General features: G+C 43.3%; 1 protein-coding gene across 1 annotated transcript; it reads left to right on the forward strand.

The window, feature by feature from the left end:
- Positions 1-1,062: 1,062 nt before the first annotated feature.
- Positions 1,063-19,887, forward strand: LOC115473900 (transmembrane protein 14C-like). The gene is made up of 5 exons (XM_030209087.1): positions 1,063-1,254; positions 4,958-5,034; positions 8,843-8,944; positions 13,149-13,236; positions 19,444-19,887. The coding sequence occupies exons 2-5, from the start codon at positions 4,959-4,961 to the stop codon at positions 19,499-19,501; spliced, it is 324 nt and encodes a 107-aa protein (XP_030064947.1). The 5' UTR covers positions 1,063-1,254; position 4,958; the 3' UTR covers positions 19,502-19,887.
- Positions 19,888-20,738: the final 851 nt, after the last annotated feature.

Genomic DNA, 20,738 nt, shown 5'->3' on the forward strand with positions numbered 1-20,738 from the left:
GAATGATTTTAACTTGAGTATTTTATAGCTGCTAGAAGTGTTTTTAAACAGAATTTGCTGATTATTTCAGGCCACTTCCCCCTACAGTCATGCTAAAGCAGTGTAAGGTCATGTGCTGTTGCCTCTTCCCTGCTGATGTGCTGCAACTGGGAACAGGTGGGACAGCTTAGCAGTATGTGACATGTGAAGGGTGGGGGTGAGTTTTGGTGTTACTGTGAGGGCTGCCCTGATCAGTGCCCCTGAACCTCTGAGTACAGGTTTCCCCCCCCCCCCCCTGTGAAAAAAATCTTAACTACTTGTTTTAACACCTGAATAAAGTTTGTAGTTCAGTCTGGGGCATGCACTCGAGGCATTTAAATGGCTATTTTAAAACGTCTCTAATCCATTAAAGGTGGAAGTGTACCTTAACGCATGGAAAAAAACAACTTAACCTTGATTGTTGTGAATGGCAGCAACACCAGCTGCTGACACTGAGCCAGTGTAGAGCTGAAAGTAGTGTTACAGTAGGAAACAACAGAAACGTCTGATATAACCTTGCCCTTTCCCTCCCCACCAAGGATGATGTTCCCTTGTGCTCCTGATCCTCTGCAGTGCTCATGTTCCTATAATAACTGCATCCATAAATAAAAAAATATATATATATTATTTGTCAGCCACCTCTACCTCGGAGTTGCTGCTTCCAGTAGAGCTCACTCAGAGAAGTCAGAACCAGCTGAGTTTGTCCCCCGAGTCCCGTCCTTGCTCTTTGCAGCCAATCACCAGAGCCTACTGATTAGTTTTCCCCGCCCCTGCCTTCTGCAGCCAACCAGCTGAGTCCCCCCCCCCCCGAGTCCCGTCCTTGCTCTTTGTAGCCAATCACCAGAGCCTACTGAATTAGTTTTCCCCGCCCCTGCCTTCTGCAGCCAACCAGCTGAGTTCCCCCCCCCCCCCGAGTCCCGTCCTTGCTCTTTGTAGCCAATCACCAGAGCCTACTGAATTAGTTTTCCCCGCCCCTGCCTTCTGCAGCCAATCAGCTGAGCTCACTTCCTACCTGTAGCCATTCAGTTGCGGCCTCCCAGCTGGTTTGCCTGAAGGCAAGCGACTTGGGGTGGGTGGGAGCAGAATCTGTCTGTCTGCTGGAGCCTGGATTGTTTTCTAGTTCTTTTTGCAGTGCAACTAATCAGCAAGGTTCTCGTGGTCTAGGTGCTGCACTGGGGGCAGACGGGCTCTTTTCTCTCTGCTGCTGTTATTACAAACAGTGTCATCTTCCAGCAGGTAGGGAGGTAGCAGGGAGAAAGTGGGAGGGCGAAGGAGAAGAATCATTTGGGTTTGAAACTGGTTTAAGGCCTGTTACTGTTCACTGGGAGTTGACAGCTTGTAAGATCAAACGCAGTCTCGGTTCTGTTAATTACCAGTTTTAATGATGTGATCGTATTTTTCCTTTTTAGGAACTGTTTTTTGTAACGTATGAGCGAGGTTACTATACTGTAACTTTGTTTTTCAGAGCTGCACAGTGCTGCTCAGCCTGTTCTGAACTTGGAAGCATGAGCATTACAGGCCACTTCCCCCTACATTCTTGTTAGGGAAGTGCAATGGCATTTGCTGCTGCCTCTTCCTTGCTGATGTCCTGCAACCAGGAACAGGTCACGGGTGGGACATTTTAAACGTGTGTGGTTTGTGGTGTCACTAAAAGGACTGTCCAGATATGTCTGCGTGGAGGTTTCTCAGCCCCCCCCCCCCAGCCTCCCCCTCATTCGTACGTTTTGGTTTGTAAATAAAAGATAGAAATCAAGGTTTGAAATTGGGCTTCATTATGAGGTATACATTAGTTATTTTTGTAAAGGTAGATCAAGAAAAAGCAGAATACTGGAACTCAGATACCCGCAGCTGGATTGTACACAAACCAGAGACTTGAGGCGGGCCACATTTTTAACACGTTCTTGCAAGACTGATATTGTTTTAAGTTAAGCAAACCATTCACCCATAATAAAGCAGACATCTAAGGATGTTATCTTTTGATTTTAAGATGCGAGGTGTCTGAGTTTCTCAGAAACAGACTTTAGTAATCCCTTTTAAAGTGGCAACCTTTTTGAATTGTGGATAGGTGAAACCTCTCTTATATTTTCCAATAGTTTTTGATAGCTCTTGCAATGTGCTGATTCGCCATGAAACTTATTTTTAGAATTGCATAATAAAACAGGTAAAAAAATGGGTACTTAGTTTTAATAAGTATTTTTGTTACTCCTGGTGCCAGAATTAAATGGCCTACAAATTGTAACCATGTTACAAATGCACTTGGGCAACAAAATCTTGTTTTGTGCATAAATGTGAGAAGGCATGGTAGGTTGGCATAAAGTGAGGGAGGGGGGGAAGCTGCTCTCAGGGCACCATTATTGTGGAGCACTTGCTGAATATACAAATATCTACCACTGTTATCTCCTCCCACTTTGAATTCATCTCCTTTTGCTATATTTGGTCCCTCTCATGCTTCATTCATGCCTGGCCAATTGTTCTGCCAAGTCTGATGCATGGAGAAATCAGTTGAATCTAAAGAATGAAATGACAGCAAGAGACAGTTGTATATACAGCAAAGGGAAAACCCCTACTTATCCATGGGATCGGTAACATGGAACCTTGCTACTATTTGGGTTTCTGCCAAGCAGTGGCGTAGCTAGGTGGGGCCACCCCCAAATTTGCTCTGGGCCCTTGGTTGGCTGGTGGGGGTCCCCAACCTCCACCAACTGAAGACTTCATCCAGCACTGGTCTATTGCGGTGCTGCTGCATTGCCTTCCTGTTCTCTCTTCCCCTCACGTCGCGCACTCTCCTTTTTAGTCCTAAAAGGAGCATGCCGGATGTGAGGGGAAGAAAGGGCAGGCAATGCAATGGCACCGGAGACCAGTGCTGAGTGAAGTCTTCAACTGTTGGGGGTTGAGGATCCCTGCCAGCTAAGGTATTTACAGCGGTAGTGCTTCAGCTGGCGGGGGTTGTGGACCCTCGCCAGCCAAGATGTACAACGATGGCAGTGGATGGGGGGGGGGGGGGGGCTGGCGGAGCGGTGCGGTGACCAAAATGTGCCCCCTCCCACCTCGAGGTCTGGCTACGCCCCTGCTGCCAGGTACTTGTGACCTGGTTTGGCCACTGTTGGAAACAAGATGCTGGGCTAGATGGACCATTAGTCTGACCCAGTATGGCTGTTATGTGCTGCACAGTTCTGACATTTCTAGGGCAAAATGCTGTACATAGAAACATTTTGCTGCAGAAGTACTCGGGTACCTCAGTGCTTAGCTCATTTTTTTTTGTCTTAGCAATTTAGCTGTTGAATTGGAGCTAGAATAAAATTAACTCACAGGCCTGGGGCGTTAGTCTGTGCATTAATACCAGCGTGGACCTGCACATGACGTTTCCAGCTAAGATGGTTCACCTTGAATCCAGAAGATCCAAGTCTAGGAAGGCCCGGTTCAGGACCACATTGCCACAGCACCATAGACTTGCACTAGCATGAGAAATGTCAGTTTATTGCATTTTTGACCAAGAGTTACATTTCTGAGTCTAAAACTCCCCCTGAATTAAGCCTTTAGGACCATAATGCACATCTCAAAACTGGGGAGCTATAATAGCTAATGCCTTCATTAACATGGGATTTGGATAGAACTATGCTGATCTGAGTGTATGGTTTTGCTTGCATAGCCACAGTTTTTGAATACAGAAATCAGTGGAGTGGAGGAGTAGCCTAATGGTTAGTGCAGCAGCCTGAGGAACTGGGTTTGATTCCCACTGCAGCTCCCTGTGACTCAGTGCAAGTCACTTAGCCCTCTATTGCCTCAGGTACAAAATAAGTGCCTGTATGTATGAGTGAACATATGTACACAGAAAATGTGAATGTGCTGTTAGCCTAGCAAACCTTATTACTTTGGCTTAAATGTGCATTTCCCAGACAGCAAAATAAGCATATTAAAATGTGAGAAATAAACCAGTGGCACTAAGCATCTTGGGTGTTGCTTTTGGACATTGGGATTTTGTCTGGTGTGGATTGCTGTTGAAGCTAGATCTGCATGGAGTCTTCTGGTTCGGTAACCTCTTAGTCCACTGCTTGACAGTGAGGTGCAAAGAGTTGTTTTATTAAACTTTGCAGAAAATTGCAATAGAACCTGCCAAGAAAATAATTATCCAGGCTTAGGTGCTGTTTATAATTTCAACAGAAAACAAATGTATCCTAAGCTGCATTATGTATTAAAATACATTTAGGGTCTGATTTCCTAAATCAGTGGTTCTTTGCCAGTGGTATCTGCACCCCCAGGAGGTGTGAGAAGAGGTAAAATGGGCTGCAGAGAAGGGTCTTGAATCTGAGGCAATTTACTTTCTAGACAGTGAAGGCAGTTATACTACCAATTACTGTGTATTACAGTCATTTTAGCAACATGTTAGCAGTTAGCACTGGTTAACAGTTAGTGACATATGTAGCTGTCACTAGTGGACACGAGGTTTTGGAAGGATGTACAGGGGTTTGATTGCTCAGTTAATGGGGTGTGGTAAAACAAGGCGCTTCTCTTGCTCTGTGTCTGTAATAATGTAGCATTTACTAGTCTTATGCAGTTTCTTCTTTGCTAAAGAATTTACAATCTGAGTGGGTACTTGAGGTCATGAGGCGTGTTGGTGGCAGAAGCAGGGTTTGAATCCTGGAGCCTCTAGTTCTTAGCAGTCGCAGTGGAGGGAAAAAAACCTTGTGGATACAGGTCACAAAGTTTTTTTAATCGTATTTAAAAATGCAAAGTCTGAACATGAACTTCAAGCTTGTGAACATTTGGACTTTATTTTGAAACGTGATAATGTGATCAATGCACTGATTTTGGCTTTGCTTCCCTGGTGACTGATTTTGAATTTGTGGTTGGCTCTCCTAGTTCTCTGGTTCTCGGCCTGTTGTGCTAAGCACTAGGTTACTTATGTGACTGTGCTCATATCCTGTTGTATTGTTCTCAGGATGGGTCTGGACTGGATTGGTTTTGGCTATGCCGCACTGGTTGCCTCTGGAGGAGTTGTCGGCTACGTCAAAGCAGGTAAGTATTGAGATGTCTCTGATTCAAGCTTTTAATCCCTGTCAGGATTCCTTGGACCATAGAGTCTATGAGCAGTGTAAACCTTAATTAAGGATCAGTTGGAGATTCTGCATTCTACTATCTTACCCATTCGAATGGGTGGGTGCCTCAGTCTCTCTGTTATGGGTGTGCCTTGGTGACTTGCAGTTTGGACTGATTGGAAACGTATCCAGAGGCACCATCTGCTGTAAAATGAACAGCATGGACGCTTTATGCTTTTTATTGTTCCTCTAAGAAGTAGTATTTTTGTTCTCGAGCCACTTCTCAGTAACTCATGCTGCCTCCTAATCCTTGCACTTCCAGCCCATTTGATCTGAATCAGCACAGCAATACTTCTGTAGTTATTTGGAAAATGTCTCCACCACCACACTCTGCCGTTAATGATGGTTTGGGAGGTTGGGGGTGTTGTCCTGATAGTGACCTGTCCCTTCAGAGAGAACTGCACTTTGTCCCAGGTTACCTTCAAATGATTAGGACTTTGCTGCTTGGTGCATCTCTCCCCGAGTGCCCCCTAAATTGAATCTGCAGCATTGTTGGACTAGCTACAGGTATAGTCTTTTAAAAGCAACGTAGACCAAGGATTTAAAATGTTTGTGATTTGCAGTAAAAATAGAATGTACACAAGGTTTTGCCCCATTTTAAAAACCAGGCCTCTGGAATTTCATTGAAAGGGAATGTATAACAATACTTGACTTTATTTTTTATGCAAACCTATATGACCTCTCCACACTGGGGGAATTGCCTTCATACCGCTTTTCAAAAAATGACAGGGCTGTGGTTAGGAGCCTGCAGGTCTGGAACCTGTTCCTAAAATATCAGAGTGCTGTAGTGAAGGGCCTTGATCACCCTGTGTGCAGGCGATCACAATTTGGGAGGTGGGTGGGTTTATTCTAATATGTGCTTTATAAGCAGATCCACTCCCTCCTTAAAGAGCAGTTTTCTCCAAGGTCATCAAGGAGGTAATTCTATGACAGTGGGCCTTTATATAAGAACATATGGAAGGTGGGTATTTACCATCCCTCATGGAGTATTACCATAAGTGGGTATATAGGCAGGTGTGTACCTAGGCATGCACACTTGGTTGGTGTGAATATGTGTGTTTTTGTTTTGGAGACATGCACATAACTTATTAAATTGCAAGAGGATTGTGAAAAATTATAAGAGGTCCTTACGAGACTGGGCATCCAAACGGCGGATGACGTTTAATATGAGCAAGTGGGAAAGAGGAACCTGAACTAGAGCTATGTAATACAAGGTTCCACATTAGGAGTCACTGACCAGGAAAGGGATCTAGGCGTCATCGTTGATGATATGTTGAAACCCTCTGCTCAGTGTGTGGTGGCATCTAAGAAAGCAAATAGAATGTTGGGTATTATTAGCAAAGGAATAGAAAACAAAATTGAGGACATTATAATGCCTCTGTATTGCTCCATTGTGGAACGGCACCTCGAATATTGTGTGCAATTCTGGTCACTGCATCTCAAAAAAGATATAGTGGAATTAGAAAAGGTACAGAGAAGGGCAACAAAAGTGATAAAGGGTATGGGACGACTTCCCTATGAGGAAAGGCTAAAGGGTCTGGGGCTGTTCAGCTTGGAGAAAAGATGGCTGAGGGGAGATATGATAGAGATCTATAAAATGATGAGTGGAATGGAACGAGTAGATGTGAATCACTTGTTTACTCTTTCCAAAAATACTAGGACTAGGGGGCCATGCAATGAAGCTACAAGTAGTAAATTTAAAATGAATCTGAGAAAATATTTCTTCACGCAACGTGTAATTAATTAAACTCTAGAATTTGTTGCCAGAGAATATAGTAAAAGCAGTTTGCTTATTGGGGTTTAAAAAAGGTTTTGATAGCTTTCTATAAGAAAAGTCCATAAGTCATTATTAAAATGGACTTGGGGAAAATCCACTGCTTATTTCTAGGATAAGCAGCATAAAATGTATTGTACTATTTTGGGATCTTGCCAGGTACTTGTGACCTGGATTGCACACTGTTGGAAACAGGATGCTGGGCTTGATGGACCTTCAGGCTGCCCCAGTATGGCAATAGATGTACATATGTACTTAAGTTGTATACATAAGTGTGTGCCCAGACTCTGCCCATATATACACCCACCTGCAAACTAGACCCTATTGGAGATATCTTTGTAGTTAAAGCACTTAGGTGCACTTTTGGCATTTACGCAAGTATGTGGTCATATGTATTATTAGGATTTACGTACTGCCTTTTAAAGAATATATATGTTGTATGCATGGGCTTGTAAATATCAGCTAAAGCCACATTGGATGGAACAGTGGGACTTGAACCTGGTACCTGTGAGATTTCAGACCACTTACGTAGGTATCAGGTTCAAGTCCCACTGTTCCATCCAATGTGGCTTTATTCTCCCCCTTCCAGGCCATATGCAATCAGTCTCTTAAGTGTAAATATTGGCACCTGCTTTATAGCTTTACCCCCATAATGGCCTTACCCCAGGCTGTACATGTTGAAAGACTAACACAAGGAAAGCTGTTCTTTTAAAGTCAAATAGCCACCGTTTGCTTCTGACCATCTAATGACTCTTTGGAGGGTTCGGAGGGCCAGAGTGAGAGAGATTTTTCAGTTTTCTGAAATAGCTGTGTAAGTAAAAATAAATAAATAAATAAATAAAATTTTGTTTTAGCTTCATATGTCATTTTGCAGTTTTGTTTTGTTTTTGCTTGTATACATTTTTGTTTCAAGGCAAATTTGGTAAAAGGTGGCTGCTCCAAACCAGCAAAACATTAAACAAAACAAAAAACCCCTGGCTTGTGGCAGAGTACCTCCCCCATTCCAATCACAACTCAAACCCCCAATGACAACACACCTTGATTCTCCTGATGCCAGCATTAAGCAGTGTATCACCCCACCCTCCACTGAAGAGGCAGCTGATTCCCCCTCCCCGCTGAACTTACCGGGGATATTGAAGCAGTCCTCCTTCACTTCCAGCCCCTTTGTACTGAAGCAAAGGTAGCTGTACTCTCTAGGCAGGAATATCAGGAGCTGGAGTCTTAGATGCAGGAAACACTAAAGCAAAGGTAGATGTAACCTGATGAGCTGTGATTTGGACATTCCTGGGGTGTAGCTGTGTACCGTGCCTTGGATCAGGGCCCAAGCTTTCACTGTCCATGTTGTGGGGATAAGGCTATGCTACCTACCTTTAAGGTTTATACTTTCATCCTTCCAGGGTTGTTCCATTTTTTTTCCCTCTGGTTCAATGATGCAAAAGGCAAGCCTTAATGCAGAACTTTATTCTGCTCTATTTGCAGCTGATCTGCTGAACAGCCTTCACTATTCAGCCTCTTCTGTGAAACTTAGATGGGCACTTCATGCAGCAAAAAGCTACCTGCAAATCAGGAATGACTATTTCTGGAGAAAGCATACACTAAAATCCTGCTGCTCCTTTGCTGCTTTCCTTGCACCCTCAGTTTTCTTTTGATTGTGGTGTGTTCTAGTACCCCCTAATGGTAACTGATCATTGGGAAAGTTCTAGTGTTTGGGGCAGGCATCTTCTGGTACACCTTGGCCAGATTTAATACTGCAGATTTTTGTCATTTTACATGTATGCCAGTTTTAATCCAGGTTCCTAATTTTCACTTATCTCCAAAGCCTGGAGGCATTGTGTTGTTTTGAGAATGATCATATCTTTTGTTTTCAGAGTGTGTGTGTGTCAGTGTCTTTCTCCCCTCCCCCCTCCCCATTTTCAAAAAACACTTAAGCTACTTTTCATTGAATTTTTTTCAGGTAGTGTCCCCTCTCTGGCTGCTGGTCTGCTATTCGGGAGCTTAGCTGGGTTGGGCGCCTATCAGATATCCCATGATCCAAAGAATATGTGGCTTTCTCTGAGTATGTATTACTTTACAACTGTGACATTTTATTTTGTCTTTTTGTGAAGTCTGCTTCATGCAAAATAGAAATTCTGTTGGTTTTATGGTGTGATTCCTCTGAATATATAAGAAATGGCTAGGGGGAAAGGAGGCCCTTGATGACTTGGAATTAAGACAATATTTGAAACACATGATAGTACAACAAGATGGGAACACATCTTTTGGAGCACATTTGTGTTAAAGTGTGAGTGGTTTACTAATAAGGTCCCTCTTCTTGGTTGTAAGCCAACAGAGTGAGGTCTGAACTGTAGGCATGCCCTTGGTGTGCATGATCTTGAAAAAAATAAATTGGTATAAAGGAATGAATTTCATGTATTTGTCCAGTGAATATAATATTAAGGCCCTTATTTTCCAAAGTGCAATACGGTTTTGCAGTTAGCACCAGTGGCGTAGCCAGACAGTGAATTTTGTGTGGGCCTGAGTCCAAAGTGGGTGGGCACAAACTTTTCTCTGCCTCACCCTACCCCCACCTCAAAATATAAATTACACTTTCTCTGAAGGTGGCCAGAATTCCCTTTTACCAAGCTTGGCAGGCAGCAGCAACGTCTCTAAGCCACTGATGCCAGCACCCCACGTATGTTTTGTTATCGGTGGCTCAAGGATGCTGTCATTGACTTCAGGGCTTGCGAGAAGGGAGTTCTGACTGTCTTTGGATGAATTCCACAGCTGGGGTGCTTGGGGATCCCCCACCAGCTGTATAGCAAGGGTCAGGACCGATGTTAGCCATGCTAGAGCCCAGGTCACAAAATAAAGGAGGGACCCTCTCTCCTCTCTGCCTCCCCTCCAATTTCCTCACCTGCCATTATTATCACACCACAAAGGGTACAGGAGTGCATACTATGTGGCAACAATATCAAAATGCTTACTAATGAAACACACTATGAATCAATAATTCTATCAACATATGTAATTTTTGCTTAATTTGTAAAGACAATGAGCCATCATATATGGCTCTAAAATGAACTATTGGATCTCTTATAGCGCACAGCTATTCTAGATCCAAAGCTCTCCAATTTGTCTTTAAAATAAGATATTAGATGCAAATGATTCTTTCACATAAAAATGCACTTCTGCAACAAGCTTTTTTTTTTTTTTTTTTTTTAAAAGACAACAAAACAACAACCAGTTTACTTATCTGAGAATGCAGATTACAGCACTATAGAGACTTGATCAACACACCAACAGACCCTCACCAAATACAGAACAAGGGATCACAAATTAAGTTAAACTTAGCATGTACTACAATACTGGCTGTCGTTTCCTTTTCTTTACACCATCACCCAGCTATCTACATGTCTAATGATCGAATCACCAACTACAACGGCTATCCTAACCCTTCCCCCATTGGCAGAAGTTTGGGAGACCTATGTTTGGTGCGAGAGGATAATGCATTCCCTGGTGGGCAGGTCCTGGCTACAGGAGTACTTCCTACTTCACCAGGGTGATGCTTTTCCTTCTAGGAGATCTCCTTCCTCCAAGGGGCTGCCAGACTGGAGGTGGGACTTCTCTGCAGCATCCCTGTAGGTCTCCTCTATGTACCTCTCTGTCTCTCTCAGCTCCTCCAAGTCTGCTGTTCTAGCATCAAAAGAACAGACCCATTCTTTGAGAGCTAGGAGCTCTTTTCATCATTCACACACATATAACTGCTCTCCAACTGGGAGATAATCATACATGTGACACTAAATGCAAAAGACTGGATAGCACCCCTCTCGCTGCTGGACTGCTGTCTTCATCTTAGTATTTTTGAGTTTTTCAATAACTTAAAACTTGCAAAGGTATTAAGGATATTAGTCTAAATGTCTTTAGCTTATATGGTATAATGTGTGATTTATTTAGTGTTTTCTTTTTAGAAAGTAATGAAATGTAATTAAAACTCTGTAAGAGCACTCCTCCATTGTTATGCTAATTAGAAAAACTGACTATAAATGAGCTGTGTTAGGGGTGGGTGGGATTGAAGACTAAGCTAGGCCCTTCTGTGCCTGTTTGAGGCTATCTGTTAATGCTGTAGTACAAAGTTCAAGTGTTAAAACTAGGGGGTGGGAAAGAATATGGAGATTAGTTGATAAAGTTTGCTTTTATTCTGCCTATCAATAACCTACAAATCCTCCTTTAAACCCCAATCTTTAAGTTCCAAAAGCACAGAGTAAAATAATGTTCACTTACCAGAGAAATGCCCTCTTCTCTCAGCACTTCTTAGAAACATAGTAAACCATAGTAGATGACGGTAGAAAAAGACCTGCATGGTCCATCCAGTCTGCCCAACAAGATAAACTCACATGTGCCATTTTTTGTGTATACCTTACCTTGATTTGTACCTGTCTTTTTCAGGGCACAGGCCGTATAAGTCTGCCCCGCCTCCCACCACTGGCTCTGGCACAGACCGTATAAGTCTGCCCAGCACTATCCCCACCTCCCAACCACCAGCCCTGCCTCCCACCACCGGCTAAGCTTCTGGGGATCCCTTCCTTCTGAGCAGGATTCCTTTATGCATATCCCACGCATGTTTGAATTCTGTTACCGTTTTCCTCTCCACCACCTCCTGCGGGAGGGCATTCCAAGCATCCACCACTCTCTCCGTGAAAAAATACTTCCTGACATTACTCCTGAGTTTGCCCCCCTTCAATCTCATTTCATGTCCTCTAGTTCTACCGCCTTCCCATCTCCGGAAAAGGTTTGTTGCGGATTAATACCTTTCAAATATTTGAACGTCTGTATCGTATCACCCCTGTTTCTCCTTTCCTCCAGGGTATACATGTTCAGGTCAACAAGTCTCTCCTTATACGTCTTGTAACGCAAATCCCATACCATTCTCGTAGCTTTTCTTTGCACCGCTTCCATTTTTTAAACATCCTTCGCAAAATACGGCCTCCAAAATTGAACACAATATTCCAGGTGGGGCCTCACCAGCGTCTTATACAGGGGTATTAAAACCTCTTTTCTTCTGCTGGTCACACCTCTCTCTATACAGCCTAGCAATCTTCTAGCTATGGCCACCGCCTTGTCACACTGTTTCGCCGCCTTCAGGTCCTCAGATACTATCACCCCAAGATCCCTCTCCCCATCCGTACCTATCACTCTCCCCGCCTAACACATATGTCTCCCATGGATTTCTACTCCCTAAGTGCATCACTTTGCATTTCTTCGCATTGAATTTTAATTGCCAAATGTTAGAAAGAAAGTTAAGTGGGACCTTTCCTGTTTATATAGTTTTGAATCTAAGGGGACTGCTTCAAACAAACTCTTTGAAGCTAACTCAGTAATCAGATTGTCCTTAATAACCTTTGAAAATATTCTACTTCCTCACACCTTAATTAACACGTAATTCAGTCAGTAGCAGTGCTACCTCTCCATCAGCCAAAGAACAGAAAATAACTGTCTTATAGAACAAAATATGAGCTCTGCTACAATCCTTTTTAATGTCGTTTGGCTGTTAAGTTTCTACCTCCTAGAAAAAGTTTCAGTTGGGAAACGTGTCTACCTCTAGAGCAAATTTCACACTCACTCTCTCTCTCACGCGCTTTTGTTGCCCCCTAAGATTAAACTAGGCCCTGCTGTGGGAATCACTGCATGTTCACGCAAGGATGATTAAGGGAGGGAGGTGCAAGACCGCTGGAGCCCAGTCTGCTTGCCTCCACGCCAGCGATGTTAAAGGTGTACCACTGCTGGGTGGGCCCAAGCCCACCTGTGGCTATGCCCCTGGTTAGCACGCAGTAATTACCAAAAGTTAAATATAACAACCTCAACACCTTCAGCATTAACTTTTGTGGCATTTCCAGCATTTTTTGGAGGGCCGTTGTCCAGTTAACACACACAAAAAGAATTCTCCTGTACATTCATTACATGGTGGATAATAACATTTGTATTAACTCTAAAGTGCCTTCCCTACTTGTTCCACTCCCCAAAATGGTGTTTTCTTTGTTAGCAGTTTAATCTGGGAATTGGGGTAAGTGGGCAGCAGCTGGGGATGAAACCTTGCAAACTGGCAGCTATAATGACAGAGAAAGCGGTGAAACCTGTTTGCTCCTAAGAGGCGTGCACTCTGTCACCTGTAGCTGGCTCACAGGCCTTTTACAGAGGATGGCTTCATTCTTATATTTTAAGACTGAATAACAATAGTCTGTTTTATTGAGCTTACCTGTTTTTTTTTTTTTTGAACCTCAAAGTTGCATCTGGGACATTGGCTGGCGTTATGGGCCTCCGGTTTTACAACTCTGGAAAGTTCATGCCTGCTGGATTAATTGCTGGGGCCAGGTACTGTACTCTGCTGCTTCTCCCGTTACCCCTTCCCCCTCCTTCCCTCAACTATGCAGATGGTCTTCATGTTTAACTGAAGCAAAGATTAAAATAAGGTGTTTCTGAGTTCTTAGGTTCTTATATATACTTTAGCCTTTACCTTTTTTGTTCCCAAATGTGCCTTGATGGATAGAATCACAGTTCAGAGAGGAAAAGGAGGGACTCGTCTTTGCTTGCTCTTGATGCTGCTCTGCTGCTTTTGTATTGATCAAAGTACTGTTGTATACCTACATAGATACTATGGGACTACGTTTCCAAAAGCTCAGGACTTATATGGGGCTTATTTTCAAAGCACTTAGACTTACAAAGTTCAATAGTAATCTGTGGAACTTTGTAATTCTAAGTGCTTTGAAAATACACCTCATATATGTGTCTAAGGTGAAGCATGTGGATAAGTTGATCTGTTAGAGGTGTGATTTGTTCCCCCCCCCCCCCCCCCCCCAACCATCTGGATGCATAGTATAGTTGTCAAAATATTTGACAAATATAATGCCATTTGTGTCTATTTTGTACTGTGTTTTCAAGTGTGGAAATATAAAAGTGTTTGGGACCTGTTTACTCACTTTTCAAATGTTTAAACAAAGGCAGCAATTCTATGAATTAGCACCACAAAGAAGTGCACTTAATGTTAGTTCTGCAGTGACTTAAGGGTGCGCCAAAGCTGTTATAGAATAGTAGCGCAAAACTGCATTGGCATTGCTTAGATCTGGGGGCTTATCCAATGGTAATCGGGTAGCGCTGCGTGCTGCCTGCTTAGCACAGGAACCCTTACCATGTCATAAATAGGAGGTCGTAAGGGCTACACCAGGAAATGGCCACACTAATCCCTTTGATTTGCACACGGCTATTTCCTTCCCCTGGGAAACAAAAACCTTTTATCCTTGTGGTAAAAGGGGGCCTCAGCACTTGGCAAACCCGTGTGCCAGCTCCACTGCAGGCCCCCTTTTTACTGCAACATGGTAAAAGGGGCCCACAGACTTGCTGTTAAAGACCCAACATGTTTCGGCAGATTGTCTACTTCAGGGGCACATTTGGCCTTTGTAATAGGGGCATGTAACATACCTAAAAATAATAAAATATATCAGAACATGTATATGTATGCAATAAAATCATAGTAAAAAAATTGAAATAATGACTAAAATTCATAGTAAGAGTGGACACATGTACATTAAAAGTTATGTACTCAATATGTTAAAAGAAAAAAAAAAAACTAAGGGGCCTTTTACTAAGCTGTGGTAGGGCTAACATGCAGTTAGCGCGGGTACCCAGTGGCTGTTTAAGTTGGCGCACAGTAAAAAAATTTTTGCCTTTTTTTTTTTAACCGTGAAGGGCGTTCCCAGCGGTAATCGGCAGTACAGTGATATTAGTGAGCGCTAACTGATTACCGCACAAGTAGCACATGAGCCCTTACTGCTAGGTCAGTGGTTGGTGTTAAGTGCTCAGTCAAATAGCCGTATGCTACTTTTAAATTTTTGCACATGGCCATTTGCCACCCCACTAAAAAAAAAAAAGTTTTTTTCTTTACCAACCATGGTAAAAAAAAATGGTCTAGTGTGTTCCAGATTTCTTCATCCAGACTACCGCAGGCCACTTTTTACCGCAGCTTAGTAGAAGGGTCCCTAAATGAAAAATAAAGAGGGGGTATTGCCTTTAAAACAGGATATTCAAAGCATAAAGGATGCATACCCTGGGTTCCTTCCGGCCAGTGTGAGATGCTAAAAAAGAATTACACATCTTGGTCATTTAAAATATATAAAAACGTAGATCGCAACAGTGCTGCCCCGTAGAACCTCAAGGACTAATAAACTTTTGGGGTCACATTGTGCAGAGCTCAGAGTAAAAAAAAGTGGGATGCATACAAATAGGTTAATTTCTAAGGATTATATGGTGCCGATCTCACTGAATCCCATAATGAGGCAGGCACAGAAAAAGGAAAGGATAAACTTGCCAGGACCTAGTGGTAAAATGCACTGGGAATATGCAGGGGTAAAGTTCATAGGATTAAATGGTACAAATGCATAAGGCACACTACCCAGGCAGAAGTAGATTACAGGGTGAAGCTTCCACTAATGGACACAATTGTGATTCAGAACAGCCAAATTGCCTTAAAAAACACTTAAGTTACAACTGTTAGGTAATTTTTTGTAACAACTACTACTACTACTTAACATTTCTAAAGCGCTACTAGGGTTACGCAGCGCTGTACAATTTAACATGGAAGGACAGTCCCTGCTCAAGGAGCTTAGAATCTAAAAAGACAGGTGTACAATCTAAAGACAAGTGTAGAGTCCGTCTGGTAGGTAATACTATATCTCATGAGAGGTTAGGTGCCGAACGCGGCATTGAAGAGGTGAGTTTTAAGCAGAGATTTGAAAATGGGTAGGGAGGGAGCTTGGCGTAGGGGTTGAGGAAGATTGTTCCAGGCAAAGGGTGAGGCAAGGCAGAATGAGCGGAGCCTGGAGTTGGCAGTGGTGGAGAAGGGAACTGACAGGAGGGATTTGTCCTGAGAGCGGAGGTTACGGGCGGGGACATAGGGGGGGATGAGGGTAGAGAGGTAGTGAGGAGCCGCAGACCGGGTGCATTTGTAGGTAAGGAGGAGAAGCTTGAATTGTATGCGGTAACTGATCGGAAGCCAGTGAAGTGACTTGAGGAGAGGAGTGATGTGAGTATATCGGTTCTGGCGGAATATAAGACGTGCGGCAGCGTTCTGAACGGATTGAAGGGGGGATAGATGGCTACGTGGGAGGCCGGTGAGGAGTAGGTTGCAGTAGTTAAGGCGAGAGGTAATGAGAGCATGGACAAGGGTTCGTGTAGTTTGCTCAGATAGGAAAGGGCGAATTTTGCTGATGTTAAAGAGGAAGAAGCGACAGGTCTTGGCAGTCTGTTGGATATGCGCAGAGAAGGAGAGGGAGGAGTCGAAGATGACTCCGAGGTTGCGGGCAGATGGGACGGGGAGGATGAGGGTGTTGTCAACTGAGGTGGAGAGTGGAGGAAGAGGAGAGGTGGGTTTAGGTGGAAAGACGAGGAGCTCGGTTTTGGACATGTTCAGCTTCAGGTGGCGGTTGGACATCCAGGCAGCAATGTCGGATAAGCAGGCCGATACCTTGGCCTGGGTCTCCGCGGTGATGTCTGGTGTGGAGAGGTATAGCTGGGTGTCATCAGCATAAAGATGATACTGAAAACCATGAGATGAGATCAGTGAGCCTAGGGATGAGGTGTAGATTGAGAAGAGAAGGGGTCCAAGGACAGATCCCTGGGGAACTCCAACAGATAGTGGGATAGGAGTGGAGGAAGATCCATGAGAGTGTACTCTGAAGGTGCGGTGGGAGAGATAAGAGGAGAACCAGGAGAGGACAGAGCCTTGGAACCCAAAAGAGGACAATGTGGTAAGAAGTAAGTCATGATTGACAGTGTCAAACGCAGCGGATAGATTGAGCAGGATGAGGATGGAATAGTGGCCTCTGGATTTGGCGAGGAGGAGGTCGTTGCAGACTTTAGAGAGAGCTGTTTCTGTCGAGTGTAGAGGGTGAAAGCCGGATTGAAGTGGATCTAGGGTGGCATGAGAGGAGAGAAAATCAAGGCAGCGACAAGAATTTTGGAGAGGAAGGGGAGGAGAGAGATGGGGCGGTAGTTAGAGGGGCAGGTAGGGTCAAGTGATGATTTTTTTAGGAGAGGTGTGACTACTGCGTGCTTGAAGGTGTCAGGGACCGTTGCAGTGGCGAGAGAAAGGTTAATGATGCGACAGATGGAGGGGGTGACAGTATGGGAAATGGTGTTGAGTAGGTTGGTGGGGATGGGATCGGAGGAACAGGTGGTGCATTTCGAGGAGGAAAGAAGGCGGGAGGTTTCATCCTCGGTGATCTCGGGAAAGGAGGAGAAGATGGAGAAGAGGAGGATAAGGAGAAGAATATATAAATAAGGGAGGCACATTAAAGCACTAAAAATATTATTTAAAAATCACTATTTTAAAGGTGCAGTACACAAAAAATAAAATAAGGAATGAAAATACACATTTCTTACCATCTAAAACAGCTAAATGCATTCATTTTGATTAAAAACTAGGGGGCCCTGTTTACTAAGGTGCGCTATTGTTTTTAGCGCATGCTAACTCTAGAGACACCCATATGGGTGTCGCTAGCATTAGTGCACGCTAATTTTTAGCGTTCTTAAAATTCTAGCGTGCCTGCAGCGAGGCTTAGTAAACAAGGCCCTTAATAAATACTGCTTGCCTTTATAGGGATGATTAAAATTGCGCCAAAATGGCAACATGACCCATTTTGGGGTCAAATTCTAAAAAGAAATTGTAAAGTTTTCTATTTAATCCCCCCGCCTTTATTTATATATTATTTTGTATATGTATAAAATTGTAAACTTAAGTTCCATAGTGTCCCACAGATCAATCCAGAGACTTGTGGGTTGTGTCCCTCTATCTAGCAGGTGGAGGGATATCTCTGTGCATCTCTGGTTTGATCTGGCTACTGGTGTCCTTTGGGCCTAGTTTAGCACAGTCAGGGTTTGAGTGGCTGTTTGTAGCTTCTGGTGTACACCTGGTGGTGCCAAGTCCCTCCTGGTCTCCCCCTACCTTTTCTCTGTCGCCCGGGGCTGTGGGCCTGATCTGGTGTTGCCTTTCTCTCCCGAGTAAAAAAACAAAACAAAAACAGAGGTAAGCATCTCTTTAAGAGACTTTGTTTTTGTTTAATCATACAGAGGAACTAGACGGGCTGCCGAGTCTGTTTGAGGGGCAGGCGTTTGTGGAGCATGTCAGTGCCTTCTGAGGCGGCTAAGCGCTGCTCCTGGTGTGGGGGCCGGAGAGTAGCATCGGGGGAGTGTGAGTCCTGACCTGAGAAAAATGGTTCTGGCTTTAAAAATTAGATCTGTGAAGTTAGTCCAGTAGAAAAGGTATCTTATTTTCCTGATGTGTGTTATTTCTCTTCATTAACCCTCAAACTGCACTGACACGGCCACCACCCTGTTGTTTCTACTAGTGAGAAAGGGCAGTGTTAAGCACAAAATCACTGCAGAGATGCCAAAGTACCCAGTTGCAGGCTGGAGATTTTGGGACAGTCCTGGATTTCTGACCACCCCATCCTGGTGCACTATGGAACTTGCAGCACTGATTTCAGTGGGTGGAAGCAGGCATTACAAATCCCACACTGCTTTGGGATGCAAGTTCAAAACCAGGGTTGTCCCAAAATCTCCAGCCTGGAACTGGGTGACTTGTCGTCTTTGGCAATGTGTGCTTTCATTTTTTGGTTTTCCTCTCTCTCTCTCTCCCCCCCCCCCCTCTCTTTCCAACAATACATGCTACTACTGCTGCTGTCCTGGGGATTGTGGAGTGGGGGGCAGAGAAGAAGCAGGGTTAGTGTAGTGCAGTTCGAGAGCCAGCCCAACTTTGTTTCTAAATAAACCTCCCAGTTGCACCAAATAATTTATCCATATATCGTAAGTGTATTTTTGAAGAGATGTATTTAAGTCTGAATATGCCAGCATAACTTTAGATGGACAGTATTTTTTATAAAGTAAGGCCTGTTCTTCTATCTTAACACACAGAATGCAGAAGTTGTATGGATAGTGGTTGAATATGAGTTATCTGTATAACTTCTAACCCTACCCATGAACTGCTCTTAATTCTGCCCCACTTTATGCAGAAAGTTGTTCTGTGTGTTTTTTAATGGGGTTTTTTTTAACTAGATGCTGAGTTATCTATTTTTCAAATGAAAGAACTTAAGAATAGCCATACTGGGGCAGACCAGTGGTCTATCTAGCCCGTATCCTGCTTCCAACAATGGCCAATCCAGGTCACAAGTATCTGACAGAAATCCAAATAGTAGCAACATTCCATGCTACCAATCCCAGGGCAAGCAGTAATGTGACCAGCACCTGATGTGATGAGTATTGACCCCCCCCCCCCCCGAATATTTCCATATATTAGCCTTCTCTGAGTAAACCTTATTGTTTTGTTTTTTTACTTAGATGTGTACTATATTACTTAAAACTGAGCATAGTCTAGTAACATCCATTCCAGACATTTAAAGGAAGACCATGTTTCTCACATTTTATTGTTCTGCTTTGCTGCTAAGTGTATTTTTGACTTATCAGATTGTTCTCTGCTTTTTCTTCCATTGTTTAAACAAAATGTGTCTATCTCATTTGTATTTTTTGTAGTTTGTTAATGGTTGGAAGACTTGGACTTCGGATGCTTGAGAGGCCGCACGAGCCTTAGGTTTTGTACTATGTGCCTGGAGATGTTCCACACTCTGCTGTAGTGGGCAGGGCTACAGCGTTTGGGACTCTGCTTTCAGAAGTGTATAGCCATCAACCAAGAAGCTCAGATCTTACGCCCTTTCGGCAAACCCGATTTATAATCTACAAAAGGATACGTTTTTGTCAAATGCTTTAATATTCAGAATGTGATTTCATAGGATAGTTTCACCTCACTGTGGGCTGTTGGATTCTGTATACACAGCATTCTGTGTGCTAGAACTCCTCTGAGTGAAAGATGGAACTGGTTTGTAACTGTAAGAAGCTGTGGCTGTCCAGCCAGTACACATTAAGCAAATTTGGAAAGGAGAATAAAACTGCAATAATAAAGATAAGATGAATAATTGATGCTTTGCTCCGCCAGAGCTTTCTCTTGTCTGAATGGGCTGCAGTTGAGTATCTGGCTCCGGTGCAATTTTTATTTCTGAAGCCTGTATAGTTTGGAAGATTGTGGTAAGTCAAAGATTGAGTCTAGATGGTCAGCTTCAGGAGTTTCTTACAATGAATTGTGGTACTTCTTTTTGTAAGTATTCTGTATCAGTCTTAACCTACCCCCTGAATACAGGTAGGTCAGTTATCATTTTGGTTTATTTTCTTCATCAGTGTAGTTGGAGTTGGGTTTATGGACCTGCCAGACACAATAAGCAGTTGTCATTGCCTGACTAGTCTAAAGCAGTGTTTCCCAACTTCTTCATTTAAACATCATTAACAATGCAAATAGGCCTTTAACAACGATGACTAAAAAAGGAGGGAAACCAAGGAGTTCTTCAGAAGTTGTTTTGAAATGTTTCCTTCCTTTTTGAAAAAAAAGAAGACTGTCCCCAAAGCACAACACAAGAACAAAGAAAAACAATTGGGGGAGACCAATGTAATTCCAACCAGGGGAAACAATTTATTGATAATACTAAAAATATATAAGATATAAAGGCTAAGTCTAAAATATCAAGGAGACGGAATGGACTTGACGCAATCCAATAAGTCACACTATAACATAAAGCTGTAACACCATCAAAATTATGAAACACCACCATGTAGAAATTAAATCGTTTGTGTCAAGAGACAGCATAAGAGCTGACTCCAGAGGCAGGCGCTTGCCTTGCCGAACCACAGGACTGCATCAAATCCATTCAGTCTCCTTGCTATTTTGGACTTATCAGCCTTTATATCTTATATATTTTTAGCATTATCAATACATTGTT

Source organism: Microcaecilia unicolor, chromosome 1 (assembly GCF_901765095.1).
Source record: "Microcaecilia unicolor chromosome 1, aMicUni1.1, whole genome shotgun sequence".
Taxonomy (NCBI): Eukaryota; Metazoa; Chordata; class Amphibia; order Gymnophiona; family Siphonopidae; genus Microcaecilia; species Microcaecilia unicolor.